At 40.1% G+C, this 25,573-nt stretch overlaps 1 protein-coding gene across 1 annotated transcript in view; it reads left to right on the top strand.

Annotated features, from left to right (window-relative positions):
- Positions 1-25,573, top strand: part of cbl (Cbl proto-oncogene, E3 ubiquitin protein ligase) — a 215,100-nt gene that overhangs the window by 145,911 nt on the left and 43,616 nt on the right. The window contains exons 5-9 of the mRNA XM_041174435.1: positions 7,861-7,982; positions 11,112-11,249; positions 13,799-13,886; positions 22,098-22,229; positions 23,671-23,871. Coding sequence (XP_041030369.1) covers positions 7,861-7,982; positions 11,112-11,249; positions 13,799-13,886; positions 22,098-22,229; positions 23,671-23,871 — 681 coding nt within the window. The remainder of the gene's footprint in view (positions 1-7,860; positions 7,983-11,111; positions 11,250-13,798; positions 13,887-22,097; positions 22,230-23,670; positions 23,872-25,573) is intronic.

Raw genomic sequence — 25,573 nt, forward strand, 5'->3', positions numbered from 1 at the left:
AAAGTGCTGCACCTGGACCCTGATCCTATTTGATTTGTTCTATTGTTAAAAGCTGAATTTAGAAAATGTATATATTTGAAACCTTTAAATGCTTCTGTAAAAAAAATTATTTATGCAGGAATTTTTCTATAAAATTATATTGTTTACTTTTGGACCGTATTTTGGCAGCTAAAGACCCTGTTGCTTAGAAACTCCATTTTGGAATATAATCTCTGAGCTGATAAAAGCAACCATCCCTTATTAGAGACTCTCATGACTCTCGTTATGCAAGAAGTTGATTTGTGTTGAGTATCACAAAACATGCACTGTGTAAAACAATAATTTAATTTGTTGCGCTGGCTAACACGGCACAATGGTAGTGTATCAAAGAGCTTTATTAAAGGTGCAGGGGAAGTTCAAACCTTGTTTATATATCTGGAGGGTTGGAGTTGAAATTGACATAACGATTGCAGTGAGGACATTTATCCATGTAATGAGTGCTGTACAATCCAAGGGAACAAAAATACACAGGACAGACCAGATTTATAATACATTAGGGTGAGAATAATCAAGAAAAAGCAGCTGTAATTTTCTTAAACAAGCCAATCAAAATCACTTCTGATCCATTCCTATCAACTCATTTAAATTTATAAACCTTGATGGAGGACTGAGACTGAAAAGAGTAGATGAGGTAAACCAATTTTTAAAAGCTGGTACATTTACAGGACAAAGGAAAGAGTGAAGAAGATCTTGTCTTATTTTCACAGTGAAGGCAAATGCTATCATATGATGTGGCACTGCCCATCATGCTACTTGGAGCAGAATATAGGCAGACATAAGAGCCCAAAATTGCATGTCTATGAGATCCATTGGCAGCAGCAACAGAATTGTATACCACACAATCTATAACCTCTTGGCCTGGCATATCTCACACTCTGCTAGAAGCATCTGTTCCAACGCACTTCTACCCTCCATAAACTTGAGGCCATGCAAATCTTTGCTGCCTGTGTCTTAAATATCAGCAAGTCCCATTTCCTATCACCCCTCATGAGGCTCGCCAACCTACATTGGCTCCTGGCCAAGCAACATCACCTTCGCAATTCAGTCCTTTTGTCCATGTTTGGACTAAGGCTGTGATAAGGTCCGGAACTGAGTGTCCCTGGTGGAACCCAAATTGATCATCGGTGAGTAGGTTGATGTTGAGTAAGTTCATCTTGATAAGTGCTGTCAACAGCACCTTCCATCACGTTGCTGATGCTTGAGTGTAAACTGGTGGGCTGTAATTGGCTAAGTTGAATTTGTCCTGCATTTGTGGACAGGAAATTCCTGGTCAATTTTCCACATTGATGGGTAGATCCCTGTGTTGTAGCTGACAACAACGTGGCTATGGTGCTGAAACTCTGTGGACTAGAGCAAATGCTCTCCCAGCTGTTATTGTTGTGGTACAGCTATGTCATGACATCTGGCCAGCAATGTGGAAGATTGCCCACTTTTCCCTTATTCATAAAAAACAGGATTAATTTAACCCAGTCAATTATAGTCCTATCCACCTCCTCCAAAAATTAATGTAGTGATGAACGGAGTTCTCAATTGCGCCATCAAGCAGGACCTACTCACCAAATAGTTTGCTTACCAACACACTTTTGGGTTCTGCAAGAACCACTTGACTCCAGACTTTTGTCACAATCTTGGTCCAGACATGGCTGCAAGAGCTGAATGCCAGATGAAAGGTGAAAAAAGCTGCCCTTAACCTCATGGCAGTATTTTGTGAAGTATAGCACCAAGGAGACTTAAAACTGAGGTCAGTGGGTTCAAAGGGATAACCATACAGTGGTTGAAGGCAAAACAAAAACAGAATTACCTGGAAAAACTCAGCAGGTCTGGCAGCATCGGCGGAGAAGAAAAGAGTTGACGTTTCGAGTCCTCATGACCCTTCAACAGACCTGTTCTGGAGTTTGGGTTCATTGTTGACATAAAATATATCTGGTAATAGGGGCGATCAGAGTTGAGCTGCACAGTGTTGGCATCATCCAGTTCACTCGAGTCTTTATTATCCCTGCTTAGAACAGCCTCAGCATTGAGGTTTGGAAAATCTAATTTCTATCCAGTTGCAATCAGTTGTAAGATACATTTTAAAAATACTTTAAACATAAATAATTGCTGCTCTAAATATCTAGCCTAGTTGAGCCTGCTTTAGTTCAAATCAGCCGATAGTGCAGCGACTACAATAAGCACTCTGGAACTTCTGGTGCATTATGGCCACCCAGAGTCAGCGAGCAGTGGGAGAGACCGAGACCAGGAGTGGGGATATAAACAGCCCAGAGAAGGCAAGAGTTCACTCAGCGAGCAGCAGGAAAGAGAGAGACCAGGAGCGGGGTATAAACAGCCCAGAGAAGGTGAGGGCTCAGTTGGTGAGCATTAGGAAAGAACGAGACCAGGAGTGGGGATGTTATCAGCTAGCTGTCGTGCTGCCACCAGGACCTAGCCAGAGCTGGTATTCAAAGAAAAATCGAGATGAGTCATAAAAGGGAAGCAGGTAAGCGATTGGCTGCTGAGTATTTACCATTTATTTTATCTAAACTAGGGAATAAACAGGTGAGTTTTATCTTTTCTTTAAAGTAAGGTTTAGAACCACTAGTAAGGTGTATTAAGCGTTAGTAGGGTTTATCAATATAGTAAGGTTTAGTAGTATTGATCAAGGTTTGTTTGCAGTACTAAGGTTTATTAGAAGTAGCAAGGTTATTAACTAACAGAGAAATGGCAGCTGCTCCAACCTCTAGAGTGCACATCCTGTGCTATGTGGGAACTACAGGACGCTTCTTGCATCCTGGATAGCCATTTATGCAGGAAATGTCATCAGTTGCAGCAGCTTGAGCTCCAGGTTTCAAATTGAGCTGCAGCTAAGGTCACTGGTGCATCGGTGATGTTGAGAGCTTTGTGAATAGCGCATTTATATATGACGTCGCCCTGCAGCTTAAGAGTGCGCAGGGAGAGAGGGAATGGGTGACCACCAGACAGTCAGGTTGTGCAGGAGTCCCCTGAGCATCCCACTCTCCAACTGGCCCAGGGGAAATGTGAACAGTATAGGCTGGGTTGTACCGAAATAGAGCTGGGACTGAGTTCCTTGTGGGGCGTTTTGCTCGTGTTATTGGTAAAGGTTTAAACTAACTTGGCAGGGATGTGGGAACCAGGAAATAAAATAAGAGGAATACCAAGGTGCACAGAATATTGGAAGAGATAGATAGCACTAGAATAAGGAATAGTAAGTTATTAGGTGAGGCCAGAGTAAGAGAAAAAAAGTTGTGAAGTCTAAATCAGGGTTACTGTGCATGTATGTGAATGCACAGAATGGGGTGAATAAGTTTGGTGAGTTACATGCGAAGATTGCTATGTGGCGTACAATGTTGTGGCTTTAATAGGGACCTGGCTTGAAGGGCAGGACTGGGTGTTAAATATCCTGGATACGAAGTGTTGAGGAAAGATAGGAAAGGAAGAAAAGTGTGAGGGGTAGAAACATAGAAAATAGGAGCAGGAGTACATCATTTGGCCCTTTGAGCCTGCTCCACCATTCAATATGATCATGGCTGATATTCTATCTCGACGCTATACTCCTGCTCTCTCCCCATGCCCCTTGATGCCTTTAGTGTCTAGAAACCCATCTATTTCCTTATTAAATATATTCAGTAACTTGGCCTCCATTGACTTCTGTGGTAGAGAATTCCAAGGTTCACCATCCTCTGAGTGAAGAAATCTTTCCTCATCTTAGTCTGAAATGGCCTACCATTTTTCCTGAGATTGTGACCCCTTGTTCTAGAGCCCCCAGAAAAAGAAACCTCATCCCTGCATCCAATCTGTCCAGCCCTGTCAGAATTTTATACATTTCAGTGAGAATCCCCCTTGTTCTTCTAAACTCCTGTGAATACAGGCTTAGTCGACCCAATCTCTCCTCATACGACAATGCTGCCATCCCAGGAATCAGTCTGGTGAACGTTTGCTGCACTCCCTCTATGGCAAGTATATTCTTTCTTAGAAAGGAGACCAAAACTGCACATACTACTCCGGGTGTTGTCGCACCGAGGCCCTGTACAGTTGCAGTAAAACATTCTTGCTCCTGTACTCAAGTCCTCTTGCAGTAAAGTTCAATTTACTATTTGCCTTCCTATCTGCTTGCTACCCTACATGCATGCTTTCAGTGACTGGTGTACAAGGACTACCAGGTCCCTTTGTACATTAACATTTCCCAATCTATTACTATTTAAACAATACTCTGCCATTCTGTTTTTCCTACTGAAGTGGGGGTATTGATTAAGGAAAGCATTGCAGTGCTGGACAAAGATGTCCCGGAGAGGTGAAGGACAGAATTGAGTTGGCTAGAGCTAAGGAACAAAAAAGGTGCAGTTACACTACTTGGTGTATTCTATATGCTATCAACTAGTGGGAAGGATGTAGAGGAACAAATTTGCAAGAAAATTATAGAGGTGCAAAAATTAATTATAATAATTATAATTATCTGAATCTAGACTGCAATAGTAGTATTGTAAAGGACAAAGAGGGAGTGTGTTCAGGAAAATTTTGACAGCACTGTTTCCTGCCCAATTAGAAAGGCGGCAGTGCTATCCTTAGTTCCTGGGAATGTGGTGTCAGTAGGAGATCATTTAGGGGACGGTGATCATTATATCATAACATTTAGGTTGACTATTGAAAAGGACGAAGAACAATCCAGAGTAAGAATAATTAACTGGGGGAAAGCCAACTTCAATGGGCTAAGAGCAGATCTGGACTGAATTAATTGGAGTCAAAGTTTGACAGGAAAAATGGTAGCTGAACAATGAGCTACCTTCAAAGAAGAGGTAGTTAGGTATATTCCCTTGAAGGGGACAGATAAAGCAAACAAAGCCAGAGTTCACTGGATGACAGAAGAGATAGAAGTTAAGATAAAGAACAAAAAGTGTGCTTAAGACAGATGTCAGGTAGAAAACACAGTTGAGAACCAGGTTTAATATAGAAGGCTCAGAGAGAACGAGCAAGCTGGATTTTGACGTGGAAGAAGAACCAGAGCTCAAGTCACTAATCTTAGAATGTGCAAAGTCAAAGAACATCAGCAGCCAATATATATGTGCTTCATTGATTTTCAGAAGGCATTTGATTCGGTCTCACGTGGGAAACTCTGGTTCACAATGTGAGACATTAGATACCCACCACACTTAACTGGGGGCAGAGTTGCCGGCACCCCCTCAGAATGTTTCAGAGTCAGAAAAGGCGTTAGGCAGGCTTGGGTCCTCTCACCTTATTTATTCAACATCTTAGCATAAATGATTATGAGAGAGAGAGACACTTGACGGAAACAAAGGCAGGATACCGATTGATGGGTGGCGAGTTGTGGGATATCAATTGGTTGGTGGCAAGTTTCGAATCTTTGATATGCTGATGACTTTATTTAGCTCACTAACTCTGTGGAGGAGATAACATGTGTTGGTGGATCGGCTTGACCAGGTTAACCACTAATACAGTCTCCTGATATATGACAAGACAAAGGTGATGGGGGTGGGTGGAAAGACCTGCAAGAATCTGGTTAATGAAGTTCAGCTTGAACAGGCTGGTACCTTCTGCTGTCTTGGGTCACTCATCACGCAAGATGGGATTTTTGCAGAAAGCCCTTCTTATTTAAATTAGTTGGTTAAAGTTTTTTTAAACCAAAAGATAGCTTCAAATTGTAAGGGCAGGCCATACAGTGGATATGAGTGAGTCATGGGCTGTAATTTAATTGGGCTTTGGCAATTGATGATATGCATTTTGTAAAACAAACTATGGAGTTCATAGTGATTTTATTCTGTCTGGGTCCATATTTCTTTTTGCCAGTACTTGTGACACTAGCCATGGGTTGTATAATTGATGCATTATATTCCATTAAAGGGTTTATTAATATTGAAAATTACCAAGTAATGAAACAATTGAGATAATGTGACTTTGTCCCTGTCCCATTATAGTTTGCTGGTTTTAGAATTGCAGTTTCATTCCAGTCTTCTTCGCAATACTTGATCATTCTGTCATGTGCATAGCACCTGTAAAATTTTAATATATTTTCATAATTTAATATATTTAAACATTTTTAATAAAGTAATTCATTTTTGATTTCTTCCATCCTCTTGGTCCTGTGCCATTGTTGCTGTGGGTTGGCACTGCCCCCCCCCCCCCCCCCCCCCACGCAATGCAACAGTTGAGCATCCAACTGAAGGCACCCACTACTGCTCAGACTGAAATTTCCAGTCCATTTGTCTTTTTTTCCCTGTTTGCTCAAATACCTCTCTTCTCCCACCTTGTTGGTAATGTTCGCACCTTGGTTTGTTGTTTTTCCTTCAGTGCCACATGCATGGAGCTGAGTGATTTGGGGGAATTGAACCTGCGCCTTCCTTATCTATAGCACTTGTAGCTGATGCAGCACTCAGTGACAACATGCTGTCTTGAATGGGGAGAAAAGAGCTAGAATATTAGTCAATGCGATCATAAAGTGAAACTGAACCGAACCAGTCAGGGTGGAGTGCTAACATTGTTGTATACTCATCCAAAATTAGTAATTTCAACAATTCTAGACATGATTAGATTTTTTATCAGTGTTCCCCTGTCTGTTGAATTTATGGTGCAATACTAGTGGCAAAATTAAAAGAAAGAAAGGGTTAATAACAGGAAAAGGGAAAGTTGACTAATTTTAGCACATGATACGGTAAATATGGGAATGTATGGTTTACAGCTTGACCACTGACCCCAAAAATACACTTAATTTCTTAGCAAAACTAGTTCCACCCTGATCTCCAAGAACTTAGTTGGGTGAGGCTGTGCAGTATTAATCATGCACTTCCTATTTAGATATTTCAACAGAAAGAGGAAGAACTTGTGCAGCTTGTAACATCATAACTTTCAAAAAGCTTCAACTGTCAACACTTTACACCATACTGGCTTTTGCAGTGAATAAGTGGGTGCTGTTTAAAGTCTGATGCAAAACTACTGATACAATATAACAATGCTCCAATTTTGGAATAAAACAATGTTATTCACAGACTGTCAAACAGAAGCATGGAAGGGGTTAGGCAGTGTGAGACTTGTTGGAGCATCAACTTTGACCACTAGGACATAAGTTTGAATCCAGCCCCCATTATTGCTTTTATGTGCAAATTTTTTACAGTTGGAAGCGGGCGTATGAGAATTTTTTCTCTCTTTTCCAACCCATAAATTGTGTGTATAATGTAACATTAATAAATAGTTAATAAAGCCACATGTTGATAACTTGGTTTCTCAGTCAGTGAAAGTCCATAGGAGAATAATTCTCACATCTTGGCATAAATTTGTCAATCTTTAATTAAGAGCAGAATGCATGAGAAATGGAGGATACAAAATTAAGACTGTCATCAAGACTCAAATCAAATGAGTGGATTGACTCGATGAGTAAGTGAATTTGTTCCTAAAGATCATCGAAAACATTAGAAAAGTTGGCTCTTATAATGTCAGTTGTGTCTTAAAAAGTAAGTACTTCTTTGGTTATACACCTCTCCTGCAACTTTCTTTTTATTCTTGCAAAGTATTTATCTTCATGAAGTATCTAATTAGGATGATCATACGCTGTAGAATTAGATGGTTGTTGGATTGGATCCCTATGTGTGATTCTTTTTCCACTGTGATTGGTTTTGTCAATTGTGCCATTGATCATAATGTGGGTCATGAACATTGCTTTATAATTTGCAAGGTCTGACAAAATTCTTCAGCCAACACAGATCTTGTGGATATATAAAGGTATATTTTGTGGTTGGTGGTTATGTAGAAGACAGTTAGCTGTCAGTTGTAAAAAAAAAAGCTATACTTATCTCACCATGTGTTCCTGTTCCATAGCCATGGTCATCACTGCTCAGGAACTGGAATTCATTAGCTGTTACTCACCCAGGATACATGGCCTTCTTAACCTACGATGAGGTAAAAGCAAGACTCCAGAAATTCATCCACAAACCTGGGAGGTAAGGAAGTTAACAACTTATCATTTTGCGGTGTGGGTAGAATAGAAAGAGAGAATGAGAGGAAGACCAACTTTCACAGTATGATTGAGGCAGGATATCATGATTTCATTAACAACTCCCAGTTTTTCTTTGGGTAATTTATGCTTCCTGTAACCAAATTAGAAGTCTTTTAAATGGAGAGAAGTGAAAAATATTCCTTTTAAATCTGTTTGTGTGTGGCAAGTGTAGTGTGGTGGATTTTTCATCTTGGATATTCTTAGTTGAAAGCAGTCAGAAATGCAAGAAGAAGAACATTCAATTCATCATGGTTGAAAGCCACAATTGAATCTCCCTCTATCATATGCTAAGTGCATTCCAGATCCTTACCAATCTGCAAAAGATGTTTTTCCTCATGTCGCTGTTGATTCTTTTGCCAATCACTTTAACTTGGTGTCCTTTGTTTCTTGACCCTTCAGCCAATGGAAATATTTTCTCTATTTACTCTGTCCAGATCCCTCATCATTTTGAACACTTCCATTAAATCTTCTCTTAACCTTTTCTCGTTAAAAAGAGCAACACCAGCTTCTCCAATCCATCTGTGTAACTGAACCCCCTCAATCCTGGAACCATTCTTGTAAATATTTTCTGTACTCTTTCTAAAGCCTTCCCATTTTTCGAAAAAATTTGGTATCCAGTTGAGGCAAAACTCGTGTTACAGAAGGGTTCATAACTTGCTTGTTTTTGTACCAGATGCTTCTATTTATAAAGCCCAGCATCCTGTTAGCTTTTTCGATCATCTTCTCAACATGCCGTGCTACCTCCAGTGGTCTGCACAAATATCCCAAGGTATTTCTGTTTCTGCGTGCCACTTAGAACCGCATCCTTTATTTTGCCTCTCCTCGCTCTCCCTACCAAAATGTATTACTTCGCAATTCTCTGCAATAAATTTTGCCTGTGACATGACCGCCCATTCCACCAGTCTGCCTAATTCCTCTTGAAGTCCAACACTATCCTCCTCACAGTTCATAATACTTGCCAGTTTTGTGCCATCTGCAAATTTTGTAATTATGCCATGTATTTCCAAATCTAGATCATTAATATCTTTCAAGAAAAACAGTGACCCTGGTACTGATCCCAGGGAAACCCACTGTATATTGCCCTGCATTCTGAAAAATACCCATTCGTGCTACTCTGTTTCGCGTCATTCAGCCAACTTCAGATCCATGTTACTACTTTCTCTTTTATTTCCAGTGGCTTCAACTTTGCTAGCAAGTCTATTATGTGGTACTTTATGAAATACCCTTTGAAAGTCCATATAACACTAGATCATGCACATTACCATCATCAGCCTTCTGGGTTAGCTCATCAAAAAGCTCAAATCAAGTTGGTTAAACATGATTTGCTTTGAACAAATCCATGCTTGATTTCTTTAATTATTCCACAGCCCATTAAGTGACTGTTAATTTTGTCTTGGCTTTTTGTTTCTAAAAGTTTTCCCACCATTTAGTTTAAACTGATTGGTCTCCCTCGATCATCAACACAGCATGTACCATTTACAAGATGTACTGTGTCAACTCACCATGGTTTCTATGCAAATCTGCAACCTCTGCTGCCTGAAGGACAAGGGACAGGCACTTGGGAAAACCACCACCTCCAAGCTCCCCTCCAAGTCACATGTTAATCCTGATTTGGAAGTATATTGTTGTTCCTTCTTCCATTGCTGGGTCAAATTCCTGGAAGTCCCTACGTAACAGCATTTTCACCATACAGACTGTAGCAGTTCAATAAGGTGGCTCCACCACTTTGATGGCATTTAGGGTTGGGCTGTAAATTCGGCCTTGCCAGTCATGTTCATGTCCTGTGTAAATCAATATGAACAGGAGTACATTGTTGTTCCTCTGCAACCAATGCCTCTTATGTTGTAAATGGATTAGTCAACTTCTAATGGAAAAGCCCTGTAGGTTGTTACGGGGGGTCAGAAAGATGGCACAAAAAGGGTTGGGAGTGTGCAGAAGCAGAAAATCTTCAACGATTAAACTAACCACTGCGGAAAGTTAACATTTTTTGATCCATATAAACCAAACTTCAGAAAGGCCTTTGCATCAGAATTGTGCGCTAACTACAAAGCTGATTTTTTTGCTTAGTGAAGGGACAATGTGGTCTTGTTTGCTACAAATTTTCATTGTGAAGCGAGTTATTGAAGTAAAGTCGGCACATCCCAGAACAGCCCAACTTTTGTTCGGTGAATGAAATAATAGCGATATTAAATTAATTGAAAATCATAGATTTAGTGTTGATTTTGTTTCGCTCACCAACAGAAGTTCCAGGTAATGCTGCTCTGGTCTTGGGATGATGCTAGTGTTGATGTACTTCTGTCACTTTATTGCAGTGACCTGATTTGCAATGGAAATGTGTGGACTTGGTATTGTGGTAAATGCTTCACACATTTTGCTGAGTTAAAATGTTTGTTTTCACCATGTATTATTTGATCAAAATATGTTTCAAGATGTTGATAAAATGTGTTAATGAGGCTAAAGCCCCCACAGGCCAGGATTGCAGCACCTGCTGTCCCAAAATTGATATGAGAGTTGTTTTTGGTATGTTTCTTTAGGGTCAGTCAGCGCATTGCAATGATCTATATTGATCTGTAGATTCCCTAGGTGAGCCTGATACTCTCCTTATTCTAAGGCACTTCACTGCCATAAAAATGGATAAAAGACTGTTGTTACATGATACACCATATTGCAGATGTACCATCAACAAGATGTGCTACCATGACTTCTACCAGATAGAAGGACAAGAGCAGCAGATCCATTGAAACACCACCAACTGCAAGTTCCCCTCCAAGGCATATGCCATCCTGACTTGGAACTATATTGCCGTTCCTACACTGTCGCTGGGCCAAAAACCTGGAACTCCCTTCTTAACTGCACTGAGGTGTACCTGTACCACATGGACTATAGAGGTTCAAGAAGGTGGCTCACCAACATCTTCTCGAGGGCATTTAGGGATGGGCAACAAATGCTGGCCATGCCATTGATGCTTGCATCCCATGAATGAATTTTAAAAAATTGAACTTCCAAACCACCTGTTTGGGTAGCTGTGCTAGGATTCATCTTATGTAACTTCCGCTCTGCGTTTTTGTTTCAGCTACATATTCCGGCTGAGCTGCACCAGGCTTGGCCAGTGGGCAATTGGCTATGTCACTGCAGATGGTAACATTCTCCAAACTATCCCTCACAACAAGCCCCTCTTCCAGGCTCTCATCGATGGATTCCGTGAAGGATTGTAGGTTCACAAACTTTTCTTAGTACTATGATGTTACGTAAAATAATTTTCTAATCTAAACAAAATGTTAGCTTCAGTTTAGATTGTGTTTAAAGCTGATTGTTTAAAATTGTTGAAATGTTGAATCCTTCAAATATCTCAATTTATGTATGAATGATGCGTTTGTGTTCAACTAATAGTCATTTTGATAATGTTGAGAAGAGCAATATAATGGCCAATTTTAACTGAATAGGTGTCATTAAATGATGAGATTTTAATATTGTGACTATTATTAGTAAGAGTTTGAAAAATGATGCATTATCTATTTTGTAGTTTGTGCTTAGTAATTTCTTCAAAGATCCATAGAAGTTGAAAGATTAGACGATTGGAAGTGCCAATGATGAACACTGATATTTTTTGATTTTACATTCCAAGATTTGGATATTCTTAGCCTACTTTTCCTCCTGCAAGAGTAGAAATGCTGGATTAATTTGTGGCCACAATGAAGCCTGTAATTAGTATGATAAGTGAACAATTGTTAGCACATAATATCTAGATTCCTGAAGTGAAAAGGAGAAACACACCCTATTCTTTGAATAGTCAATTCAGCCCAACACTGACTGATTTATTTCTTTGATCCGCATAGTTGAATCATCAATTACCTGCAAGCTGGGATGTTGTGCAGTTTCTTCAGTTCTCAAATATTGGTTTTAAGACATTGCTATGTGGAGAATCCCCTTTAAACACTGATATAATCCGGGGCTCTATTCCTCCTCTTCTCTCCCTTCGAAAGGCAATGAGCTACTCAATGAAAAACCAAGCTATTGTTATAAAAAATGTTTTGGTATATAATAGTGGTAATCTACTAATAAGTTAACAAATACAAAAGAATTCTTGATATACCCCTTTTTGGAGGAGGGTATGCCTGACACCAAATGGACAGAAATCTGAACTTGGAGATACTGGGGATCCTATAATGGATCTAATTGGGATCGCAGGTCCCACTTTGAAAGATGTTATGAAGTATGGCTGTGAGATTCAACTGTTTCCCGATCTGAAATCTCAGTAAATTATATGGCCTTTGAAAAAACAAGCCCAAAATCTAGCAATCTGTTGTTGCAATTACTTTTCAAAGGATTAAAACAGAGGCCATTCATAATTCAGTGTTGTTGCTGGATTGGAGTGTCTTCCTTCTGCTGTTCCACTTACTCTTCCATGGTTTGAACTCCCTGTCATGCTGCTCCCATTATTTGAACTCATGACCATTTCTGCCAATAATGAATTTAAGCCTAATTTTGAAGCTTGAAAGATCACTATTATGTCTGAGAGGCCATCATTCACATGTAAGTCTGTCGGTGAATGTCAGTAGATATTTGAACTGGGGGCGGCGACAAGTCTGATCCTGTTCCTGTGTATATGTGAGAAAACCAATAGTCATAAAAGACTATTTGATCCATCAGCCTTGCTCCATCCCTAGTTGATTTGTTTATTCTCTCACTGACTTTCCTTCCACACCATCTGCTGAGCCCCTATTTTAAGGAAAATTAATTTCCTTCTCCGATCAACTCTTGAGGGAACCATCTCTCAATCTCACTTCTCCATTATTGTTAATCCAGTTTGCTTTTAAGAATGCAGCTGACCCCAGATTAATTCCATTCCCTGTGCCACATTTCAACTGTTCCTTGGAGAGGAGTAGTGCTTTTTCTAACTTTTAATCTCGCGAAAGACTTGTGAATTTTGTAATTGTTACTTCTACCTTACCTATAGTGTCATCCTTCAGTCATTTCTTCTCAACAGAAAGCAAATTGTTCCTTGTGCTGCGGTGGTGTAGTGGTAATGTCACTGAATTAGTAACTCAGAGGCCCAGGCTAGTACCCTGGGGCATGGGTTCAACTCCCACCATTTTAATCAATCTGGAATATAAAGCTCAGTAACAGTAATCATGAAACTATCATCGAGTGTTGTGAAAACCCATCTGGTTCATTAATGTCCTTTAGGGAAGGAAATCTGTCATCCTTACATGGCCTGGCTTACACATGACTCCAGACTCACAGCTGAGCAAGCCACTCATTTCAAGGGCAATTAGGAATGGGTAACAAATGTTGGCCTAGCCAGCGACGCCCACATCCCATGAAAGAATAAAATTAATAAATTATTTTTCTGAAGCTTAGAACCATCCTCCTCACTTTTCTCTGAACCTTTTCTGATGCAGCAATATCCTATTTGAAATAGGGTGACCATGACTCTAAAAAAGCCTTACCTCCACTTTGTATAATGTGAGTAAAACTTGATCTGATTTGTATAACTGTCCTCCATAATAGTTTTAGGTGGCTAAAATAACCATTTAAGACATAAAGTTAAAATGAAATTTCAACACCAATTCTGCTCATCCAATCTTCCAATTTGATGTTCCCCCACTAAAGGAAGGATGTAACAAGAATGAATAAGTTGCGCAAAGATTCTCCAAGATTCAAAGTGACTAACACAAATGTTGTTGTCATGTGAAATTTATATTGTGAGTGTGGTATTCGGGGAAAATATTTGACCTCCTTGGTTTTACTCTTTCCTAGTTACCTGTTTCCTGATGGACGCAGTCAGAATCCAGATCTGACTGGTTTGTGTGAGCCAACACCACACGACCATATTAAAGTGACACAGGTAGAGTTCTGACCTATCTGCTCCTGCTCTCTGGGGAACTCAGTGCTGCTTTTTACAAAATAACATTGATTCTTGCCACATCATTTTTATTTTTATTTCGTCTATAAGCTTGTTGAGTTGAAAAGCTTTTGTGATATTGTCCGATGGCTCTGCAGTGCACCAGGTGCATAGTTACCACAAATCTCGTCCATTTTCACCTGTTTTAGCTAGGGTGATTTTTATTTCCAGATGTCCTCTACTCTGCTTTACCAGGATATTCTTGGCCACCCATGTTTCCTTTTTCTAGTTGGCTACCATTTCATTGCACAAAGCATATTTTAGCACCCTGAGCATGTGACCACATTTCTATTTGCCAGATTGACTGACTGATAACTGCTTAAGATTATCTGCTTGAGAGAGCACGTTGCTTGTGTTTTCCCTTGTTGATGCTTGGAAATATAATTTATAATATTAACTATCTTGTGCTTATTTACTGTTTCAAGCCCATTTGCTTCTAAAATTATTCTTGTTTTTTTTTCACTGCCGTCTTATTGTTGAAAAACTGAAAGAGTTAGTTTTATTTGCTTTTGTTGTTAGATGAGCTGGAATGTGACAAGGACAGTAGGCTCATTCAACCCTTTGAACTTGATAAATACTAAATATTAATTCAATTTCTTTTGTGGAATGATTTCCAAGTGCAAACTTCAGGCTTTACCATCTTTACTTGGAATCTTTGAGGATCAGGAACAGTGGTTAAGAGGAGATGGAGAGAAAAAGAGAATAGAAAATGCATTTGAAATAGAAGATTATTTGTGCAAAGGTTAGAGATCCAACCAAATCAGAATCACGATACTAGCAGTTTGTTGAAGCCCAAGTACTAAAATTCTGGCTGCACTGAATGTGCATGGTTTATGACAGTGTTATTTCTTTAGTTGACTCTAGCTACTTGTAATTAATTATGCACTTAATTAAAATGTTCTTTTCCAAATAGTAGATAATGTAGGTATTACAACTTCAACTCAATCCTGCAAATATGAGATTCTTAAAGGGCTTAACAGGGTAGATGCTGAGAGGTTGTTTCCCCTTGTGGGAGAGTCTAGGACCAGAGGGCATAATCTCAGAGTAAGGGGTCACCCATTTAAGACAGAAATGAGGAGGAATTTCTTCCCTCGGAGGGTAGTGAATCTGTGAGGGCTGTAGAGGCTGGGTTGTTAAGTATATTCAAAGCTGAGATAGACAGATTTTTAATCAGTAAGGAAATCGAGGGTTATGGGGAAAAGGCATAGGCCCAACCTGCTCAACCTTTCTCAGTGCTCAGTTTGAGTTCCGCCAGACCAATTCAGCTCCAGAACTCATTCCAGCCTTGGTCCAGACATGGACAAAAGAGTTTACTGAATTCCAGAGATGAGGTGGGAGTGACTACCCTTAGCATCAAGGCAGCATTTGATTGTGTGGCATCAAGGAGCCCTAGCAAAATTGAACTCAATGGGAATCAGGTAGAAATCTCTCCACTGGTTGGAGTCATACCTAGCACAAAGGAAGATGGTTGTGATTATTTGAAGCCAATCATCTCAGCCCCAGGATATTGCTGGAGGAGTTCCTTAGGGTATTAGGCTAAATCATCTTTTGTTGCTGCATCAATGACCTTCCCTTCCATCATAAGGTCAGAAGTTGGAATGTTTGCTGTTGATTGCACAATGTTCAGTACCATTCACAGCTCTTCAGATACTGAAGCGGTACATGCCCGCATTCACAAAATCTGGACAACATTTAGGCATGTGCTGATAAGTGGCAAGTAACATTTTCACCGCACAAGGCAATGACCATCTCCAATAAGAGAAAATCTAAACACCTCTCTTTGACATTCAACCACAATCAACATCCTGGGGATTACCATTGATCAGAAACTGAACTGGACCAGCCATATAAACAATGTGGTTACAAGAGTAGGTCGGAGGCTGGGAATTCTGTTGCAAGTAACTCACCCCCTGACAGCCTAAAGTCTGTCCACCCCTACAAGGCACAAGTCAGGAGTGTGATGATGTACTCTCTGCTTGCCTGAACGAGTGAAGCTCCAACAACACTCAAGAAATTTGGCACCATACAGGACAAAGCAGCCCACTTGATTGGCATCCCAATCACCACCTTCAATATCCACTCCCTCCACCACCAGCACACAGTGGCAACACTGTACACCATATACAAGAAGGACTCCAACAACTTGCCAAGGATCCTCTGACATCACCTTCCTGACCTCTACCACGTAGAAGGACAAGGGCAGCAGATGCGTGGGAACGTACCACCTGCAAGTTCCCCTCCTAGCAACACACCATCCTGACTTGGAACTATATTGCCATTCCTTCATGCTGCTGAATCAAAATCCTGGAACTCCCTTCCTAGGAGTGCTGTGGTGCACCCGCACCAGATGGACTGCTGAAGTTCCAGAATGTGGCTCACCAACACCTTTTCAATGGCAATTAGGAATAGGCAATAAATGCTGGCCTTGCCAGTGATGCTTACACCTCATGGAAAAATGACAATAAACATAAAATGAATCTAAGTAGACTTGAGAAATCACCCTGCGAAGGTTAGTCACTGCTGTCTACATTTCCCCACTTGCAATGTTTGCCATAAGACATAGGAGCAGAAATAGGCCATTCGGCCCATCGAGTCTGCTCTGCCATTCAATGAGATCATGGCTTTTTTTTTCATTCAGGGTATGTGGGCATCTCTGGCTAGGCCAGCATTTATTGCAAATCCCTGGTTGCCCTTGAGAAGGTGATGGTGAGCTGCTGCCTTGAACTGCTGCAGTCCATGTGGTGTAGGTACACCCACAGTGCTGTTAGGAAGGGAGTTCCAGGATTTTGACCCAGCGACAGTAAAGGAATGGCATTATATTTCCAAGTCAGGATGGTGAGTTACTTGGAGGGAACCTCCAGGTGCATCTATCTTCTGCCCTTGTCCCTCTAGGTGGTGGTGGTCGTGGGTTTGGAAGGTGCTGTCTAAGGAGGCTTGGTGAATTCCTGCAGTGCAGCTTGTAGATGGTATACACTGCTGCTACTGTGTATCAGTGGTGAAGGGAGTGAATGTTTGTGGATGTGGTGCCAATCAAGCAGGCTGCTTTGTCCTGGTGGTGTCCAGCTTCTTCAGTATTGTGGGAACTGCACTCATCCAGGCATGTGGAGAGTATTCCATCACACTCCTGGCTTGTGCCTTGTCGATGGTGGACAGGCTTTGGGGAGTTAGGAGGTGAGTTACTTGGCTCAGGATTCCTAGCCTCTGTCCTGCTCTTGTAGCCACAGTATTTATATGGCTAGTCCAGTTCTGACCTTTTAATTCTCAACTCCACTTTCCTGCCTTTTCCCTATAACCCTTGACTTCCTTACTGATTAAAAATGTGTCTATCTCAGCCTTGAATATACTTAACAACCCAGCCTCTACAGCCCTCTGTGGTAAAGAATTCGACAGATTGACTGCCCTCTGAGCGAAGAAATTCCTCCTCATCTCTGTCTTAAATGGGTGACCCCTTACTCTGAGATTGTGTCCCTCTGGTCCTAGACTCTCCCACAAGGAGAAACAACCTCTCAGCATTGACCCTGTCAAGCCCCCTAAGAATCTTTTATGTTTCAATAAAGTCGCCTCTCATTTATCTAAAGTCCATTGTGTACAGGCCCACCTACTTTACCTCTCCTCAAAAGAAAATCCCTCCACACCCCGGATCAACCTAGTTAACGTTCTCTGGACTGCCTCCAATACCAGTATATCTTTCCTTAGATAAGGGGACCAAAATTGTTCACAGTATTTTAGGTGTGGTCTAACTAGTGCCTTGTATAGTTTTAACAAGACTTCCCTATTTTTATATTCCAATCCCTTTGAAATAAAGGCCAGCATTCCATTTGCGTTCCTATTACCTGTTGAACTTGTATGTTAGCTTTTTGGGATTCATGCATAGGGACTCCCAAATCCCTCTGTGCTGCAGCCTTCTGCAGTCTTTCTCCATTTAGATAATATTCAGCTCCTCTATTCTTCCTGCCATGGTGACCTCACATTTTCCCACATTATATTCCATCTGCCAGGTTTTTTGGCATAACCTGTCTATATCCCTCTGTGGTCAGGGCCCATAATCCTTGCTGTATCCATGCCTTTGCTGTTTCTTGATATCATGTGGAGTGAGTTGAATTGGCTGAAGTTTGGCATCTTTGATGGGAGGTGACCATGGAGATGATCATCCATTCAGCACTTTTGGGTGACTATGGTTGCAAAAGCTTCAGCCTCTATTTTGCACTTATGTTCTGGGATCCCTGTTACTAAGGCTGAGTGTGTCCATGGAGCCGCTTCCTTGGTTATTTGTTTAATTGTCCACCATAGTTCACAACTCGATGCGGCAGCTTTGCAGACCTTTGAGTTAATGTGTTGGTTATGGGATCACTTAGCTCTGTATAGCATTCTGCTTCATGTTGGGTCTGGAATGTATTGCCTGGAAGTGTGGTGGAGGCAGGTTCAATCAAGGCATTCAAGAGGGCAGTAGATGATTATTTGAATAGAAACAGTGTGCAGGGGTGCAGGGAAAAGGCAGGGCAATGGCACTAGGTCATGATGCTCATTTGGAGAGCCGGTGCAGACACGATGTGCTGAATGGCCTCCTGTGCTGTTAAAATTCTTTGGTTCTGTGATGTAGTCCTGTGTTGTAGCTTCACCAGGTTTTAGGTGTGTATGGTGCTGCTTCTGGCATGCTCTTCTATACTCCTGATTGAACCAGGATTGACCCCCTGTCAATGGTAGAGTGAGGATGTGCTTGCCCACTGTGGTTGAATACAATTCTGCTTCTGATGATGACCCACAGCACTTCTTGAATGCCCAGTTTTTGAACTGCTAGATCTTTTGAGTCTACTATACTTAGCATGGTGATAGTGCCACACAGTATGCTGGAGGGTGTCCTCAGTGTGGAGACAATGTCCCATCTCAAGGAGTGACAGTGGTCATTCCTATTATAATGTCATGGGCAGATGCATCTGCAACAAGTAGATTGTTGAGCATGAGGTCAGGTTGATTTTTTTCCCTCTTCTTGGGTCTCTTTCTGGATGTGAGCACCCAAGTCTGTTGCCATTTCATTTTTCCAGGAAGTTTATTTTCCCTGTGTGTATTTTTTATTGTAACACTTAAAAGTGCTGGGGAAGGTGAGAGGACATGATCAATTTGTATTGAGTTTTTTAAAACTTGATTTTATAAAGCTGAACAGAAACATTACCATCATGATGATTTGCTTTGTGCTGATTTCGTCTCCCTTGAGACTTGTCTGCTTTTTTTCTAGCAAATAATTATTCTGTAACCTGCAATAACAGTGTCATAAAACAAGGCAGCAATCTTTAATGTTCTGAGTATGGTTCTATTTCTCCATATTTCCGCACAGTTACTACTTTTGAAAATGGTTTCTACTCTCATGCCTCTACATGGTCTCCTCTAATATATCTCCTGACACCATCATGGTTTCTTGCTTTAATCATTTATGTACTTATGCTGAACAATACTATCCACAAGCGCAGGGTCGGCTTTTAACTTTATACGGATGGTGCCCAACTCTACCACTTGCTACTGCCAAGGCAGACACCAGGTCTTCATCCTTCATAACTCCAGACAATCCAAAACTCTGCATTCTGGATAAAGTCACACGCACTCATCATTTTCAGTCACTCCCTGTGCTCCAGGAAATTATGGTCAGGACCTTTAACCTTATTCTTCAGTTCATCCCATCTTATTCAAGAAATCTTCTGCAGTCATATGTCCCAGCTTCTACTTGTCAGATTATTGCCTAATAATTGGATGTAGATCATTTTGGCATCATGAGCTTTATTTCTGGAACAATGTTCCAGAGTCATTTCATTTTGCTGCCTTCTCTTGTCTTCAAAAGGCTCCTAAAAATCTGTTGCCCTGACTGTATCTTCACTGTCCATCTTCCACCTTTAGCTTCCTACCCTCCCCCTGTACGGTGCTCAGAATTTTTTAAACAAGGGGCACTATATAGGAATGCATAGGTATTGCAGTACAGAAGGAAGTAATTTGGCCCAACCAATCCATGCCAACGTTTATCCTCTACATCCATATCTCATCCGCCTATTTAACCTGATCTTGAGTGTTGACAATCTCTACCTCAGCTACTTAATGTGAATTCCACAATTTCAATTATCTGTATAAAATTTCTTCTGCTGTCTGTAATCTTGTATCTATGGTCCCTCATTCTAGCTGTCAATGACTGGAGGCATTTTGTTTTTTTTTAATATATTCTTTCATGGGCGTCGCTGACAAAACCAGCGTTTGTTGCCCACCCCTAGTTGCCCTTGAACTAAATGTCTTGCTAGGCCATTTTGAGGGCATTTAAGAGTCAACCACATTGCTGTGGGTCTGGAGTCACATGTAGACCAGACTAGGTAAGGATGGCAGATTTCCTTCCCTAAGGACATTAGTGAACCTAGGTTGGTTTTTACAACAATCTATGATAGTTTCATGGTCGCCATTACTGAGATTATCTTTTAATTCCAGATTATATAATTGAATTTAAATTCCACCAGCTGCAGTGGCGGGTTGGAACCCGTGTCCCCAGAGCATTAGTCTTGGCCTCTGGAGTCCAGTGACATTATCACAACGCCACTGTCTCCCCATACTATTTACCTTGTTCCCAATCCTTTTGAATTTTAGATTCTGCTGTTATATCCACCATATAATCTACATTTTCTAATAAGAAAGAGCAAATCTTTGAAGGCTTTGTATTTCCTCATAGCAGACAGCGTCATGGTGAATCTGCTTCGTACTGCCTCTAAAGCCTCAATATACTTCTTATAGTGTGGGGTCCATCACCAGGCACAGTACTGCAACTTAGGTCTTCATTTAGGTTTTATATAAATTTGCCATTGCTTCAGCTCTTATATTCTATATGTGATGTGGTAAAAGCTAGAATTTCATGAGCATCTTTGTACTAGCAGACCTATAACCCCATAGCCCTTTCACAGCACTTGGCCCACTTCCATTCAAAGTATAAATACTTTTTTTAAAAAACCAAATGCACACTTTCTGACAAATTCTATCTACTTTTTAGCCCATTCCCCAATCTTACCAATATCACTTTGAAACTTTCTTTGGTCTCCTAAATCATTAAATATACCTCCTATTTTATATAATCTGCAAATTTCAACACCGCTCCCTCTCGGCCTATATCTAAATCTTTGATGTATACGCAAAAAGAAATGGCCCCAGAACTGAACTCTGTGGAACACCACTACTTGCATCTACTCTGAAATACTGTAATTGTGAGTTCCCTCTCTGAACTATGGCTGTAACGCACTTAAATAATTTAAAATTAGTGAATGCAAATTGTTGCCTATTCTTTAGATGGTTAACTTGAGCTTCAATGAATTAGTTGACTCCCACAATTAGGTTACTGTATTGTAATAATTTACAATTACTCCCACATGTCCATTATTCAATATTTAAAATGCAGGTTATGGTTCTGGTTTGTGTAGAGGTTGCTATGAGTGTGGTTTGGATGGGAAAATGATCCTAACCAACCTATTATTGTGGAAGTGAGTCCAGAATCCAAATCTGAGACACTAATAAAAGCATCCATTCTTTCAACAAAAGATGAAATGCAGTTCTATCTGCACTCTCCCTATTTGTCCTTGTACTAATTTTATAGTGCTTCTCTTTAACATTCTATCCCAGTGAATGGGGAATTTAAACATTTTTATTCAAATATTCATAACACACTATACTTGTGAAAAGGTAATTGATGAAAATAGGTGACAAGACTGAACTATCAAGCTAGTTGGTAAAGAGAGTATATAACTGAACTATTCAGATTCAGATTCAGATTCTGTGGTCCCCAAGATTGTTGGCTTCATTGCCTCAGTTTAGGAAGGGGGAAAATGAGCTACAGTTCTCCTATCTAAACTCTGTTCATTGAACTCTTGAAATTGGTCATTGGGCATGGAACAAACCCCTCTATCCACCCCCCCACCCAGCCGCAGCCCCAATTGGTGTCCATGCTCCCTTTTCATACACAAAGAATAGCCACTTGAGCACCAGATATCAAAGAGTAGTTGGCAATTTTGGAACTGCATCAAAAACAAATGGTAGTATTTTGAGGGGAGAAAAAGGAAAAGTGAATAACTGAACTGTTGTATTATTGAATTTCACCAACATAAAGACATAATCCTCATTTCTTGGTTTCTCCTCTGCAAGGAACAATATGAATTGTATTGTGAGATGGGCTCCACCTTCCAGCTGTGCAAGATCTGTGCGGAAAATGACAAGGATGTAAAAATAGAACCCTGTGGTCACCTAATGTGTACTTCCTGTCTTACAGCCTGGCAGGTACGAGAGAATAAGCTGGAACGGTCAGTTTCATGAGTAATTCATATACACGTTTCTGCAGTTTCTCATTGAAGCTGTTCTGTTGTCACTATTCCTGCTATGTATAGTGAGGTCACAATAATATTGAATACAGATAGAAAAGGTAATGTAAACCTCAGCCATAATCTGTCTCTGCTTACTTGGTGCTATTATCAGATAAATAATGAGAAAATCACTTCATAAAGAATTATTAAAAGTAGTATTTCAATTAAAAAGATACATTCTTTACAGCACTTAAATGCATTTTTCCAGTCAGTATAGTGAGGTAATGCAAGAAATTAGTCAGTTTAAAAAAAATTGTGAGCTGCATTATAAAGAATCTGCTAAACTGTCAGTACAGTCAGTAATTACTAAGCCAATAAGTGAAGATATTTCATTATTTTATTATGATTGGTGATATGGATGCCATGCTGCAGTGTGTGGCTCACTGACTTGGTTTATACCACTGGTCCATTATTAATGAAAAGAGGAGGAAGTAACTAGCGATAGAAGCATAGCCAGTTAATTTTTTTGCTCACATGATCAATAAGAATTGTAGATTTTCAACAGCATCTGCAACGTTATAGTTTAGTTGCCTATATCAAGAGTACTTTGTTTTGCCCACAATGAACTCTTCTGGTCTAGCAGACATTTAACTAAATCCCAGAGCTGGAGATAATGAATGACATTTAGAACATTCAGTCCAATTAAAATGACTGGAGTTCAATCCTCATGCTTTGAGGGCTGCAGGAATAACCTCCAAATATAAAATAAATTAACTTATTTTCTATTTGTAGAATGATAATGTGTGTTATACTATTTGTAGTTCTGTGAAGCTAACTATGGATGTTTACCTATGCATAATGGTTGAGATTAAGAACTTGGCATGTGAAGAACTGTTATCAGAACCACAATTGTAGAATTCCATTCGGTGTTGTCACTAGGATATCAATGTAACTTCACACTGTACAAATTGGAGAAGCCCTTCTAAACGTGGGATATATGTAGAGAGAACATACACGCGAGGCGAAGCACTCATGGTTACAAGTCTGTCACTTGTCGTGAACCAAAAGCATTGCAGAGCATTAAAATTTATTTCTGAAGAAGGGTCATATGGACGCTAAATGTTAACTCTATTTCTCTCTCCACATATGCTGTCAGACCTGCTGAGTTTTTCCAGCATTTTCTGTTTTTATTAAAATTGACTTGTATGATTTGCACTATGACATTTTTGTATAATACCTGGTGACAACACTGAAATGTAAGTATGTTCAAGTTCCACTGCACTGAAAATTATTTTCACAATAATGATCATAAAGTCCCAGAGACATGGTGTAAAGCACTCTGACACTGCCTCAGACCCTTTACAAAGGGACTTAGTTTTAGGAGATTCAGCTGACTAAATTCCATGTGCTCTGTCTAGGAATCGGAAGGTCAAGGCTGTCCATTTTGTCGCTGTGAAATAAAAGGCACTGAACCAATTGTCGTGGACCCCTTCGACCCCAAAGATGGACCTGGCCAATCCCGTTTAGGAATGGAGATGATGTTATCCCCAAATTATGAAGATGAAGATGATGACCGTGCCGATGAATTGTTTATGATGAACAAACTGTCAAGTACCAAGGTAACTGCAGACTTTATGTGCACTTTTTTCAAAAACCTCTGAATGAAACTTGCCAAGGCTCACTGCTGAGCTGTCATTGTTTGCGTAGTAGTGTCTGCAATGGTGGGATGTATTGGTCCAGCTTCTAGCTTACATCAATAAAAATATTTTGTCCATTAAAATAATCAAAATCAAATTTCAAAGAATAATGATTGACAGAATGTTAGGACATTTTTACTTGTTGTGCCATTTGTTATGACTGGGTTGGGAGGAATGCACGAATTATCAAGCCCCACTACTCCACAGGCTGTACCATCAATTTATATGTTTAATTTTTCTCACCAAAATGGCCAGTTGTTTACCTATACTTCTAGTACCCAGTCGAAAAGAGTCTCTGACCAGGTTTCTTTCAAAAAAACTCAATGATTAATTTATTATAAACCAAAACTCCCTTTAAACAAGTTTCAAGAACTGGCTGACAACTGTAATCTGAAAGTGTAATTAACTAGCCCTTTTAAACTTCCCCAGCACACACACACACACACACACACACACACACACACACATACACAGAAAAACACAGGTAGTCTCTGCAGAGTCAGGCAGATAGAAAAAAACTTACTTAGAAAGAAAAAATTAAAGTTCACCGAGGTTCAGTGCTGTTGGCCTGAAGTTCCCTGGGCCCAGTAGATATTGGGAAGTTCACCAACAATGCTTAAGCTTGGAGGAGAGGTACAGCTGGACCAGTTCTTCTGTCTCAGCTAGCAAGACGAAAATTATGCAAACAACCTACACTCAGATGAGGATTATCTGGCTACAGATCAAGAACCACATATGGTTTCACAAAGCAGAGAGGGAGAGAGCACAAGCTAGTCAGGGTAGCCTTCTAAGCCTTTCCCCAACAAGACTGAAAGCAAAACCACAGGTTCCAACTTAAGGTTTGCCTCTGCCATGTGACTGCCTTTTTGTCTTCCAGCTTTTCATTAATTAAATTGCTTTGCAGTTCAAAACAAACAAACAACTCCTTATCAAATACCATATAGCTCAGGTGATTGCTTGAAAGAGGCCTGCTTGTTGACAGTTCCAAGGTGAACTTATGACCATTTTGGGGGAAAAAAACTCTTGGGCAGCCTCCAATGTCCAAATAGTGCAATGTCCTTCCCTATTTTAACAAGAAAGATCCAGTTTAAAGAAATATGATTCTAACACGTTCACATTTTAATATTGAATGGTGGAAATCTTACTTGTCCTGGGTTTTATGCATATTTTAACCCAGACTAATAGAAAACCTTCTTTTGAAAGATCTAGTTTTGGTTTTTGAGTTTTGGGAAATGATTATAATTTGAATGTTGGGTTAATAGTAGATAGAAGATTATTTACTAAAGACTACTGTGCACTTAAATTACTAGCCCTACCTTCAGAAAGGGCATGGTCCAGATGCAGGCACTGATTTTCAGTTAGATGGAGATGTTGTAATGAACTTCTAGATTGAAATGTAATTTTGTAGTGGCAACCTACTGCATGCTAAAACATAACAAATGGCAGCAAGCATCTAATAGTGTAATATACAGTGAGATTTCTGCTTTAAAATGAACAATAAAGTTAGTAAAATTGATAGCTGATAAATCACTGCTTGAGATAAAAGTGTATCTTATGTGCTCCCGAATTGTGCCAGGAACACTAAGAAAACCTCCTCATAATGTATTTCACTGTCAAGTTTTGC

This window comes from Carcharodon carcharias, chromosome 25 (assembly GCF_017639515.1).
Source record: "Carcharodon carcharias isolate sCarCar2 chromosome 25, sCarCar2.pri, whole genome shotgun sequence".
Lineage (NCBI taxonomy): Eukaryota > Metazoa > Chordata > Chondrichthyes > Lamniformes > Lamnidae > Carcharodon > Carcharodon carcharias.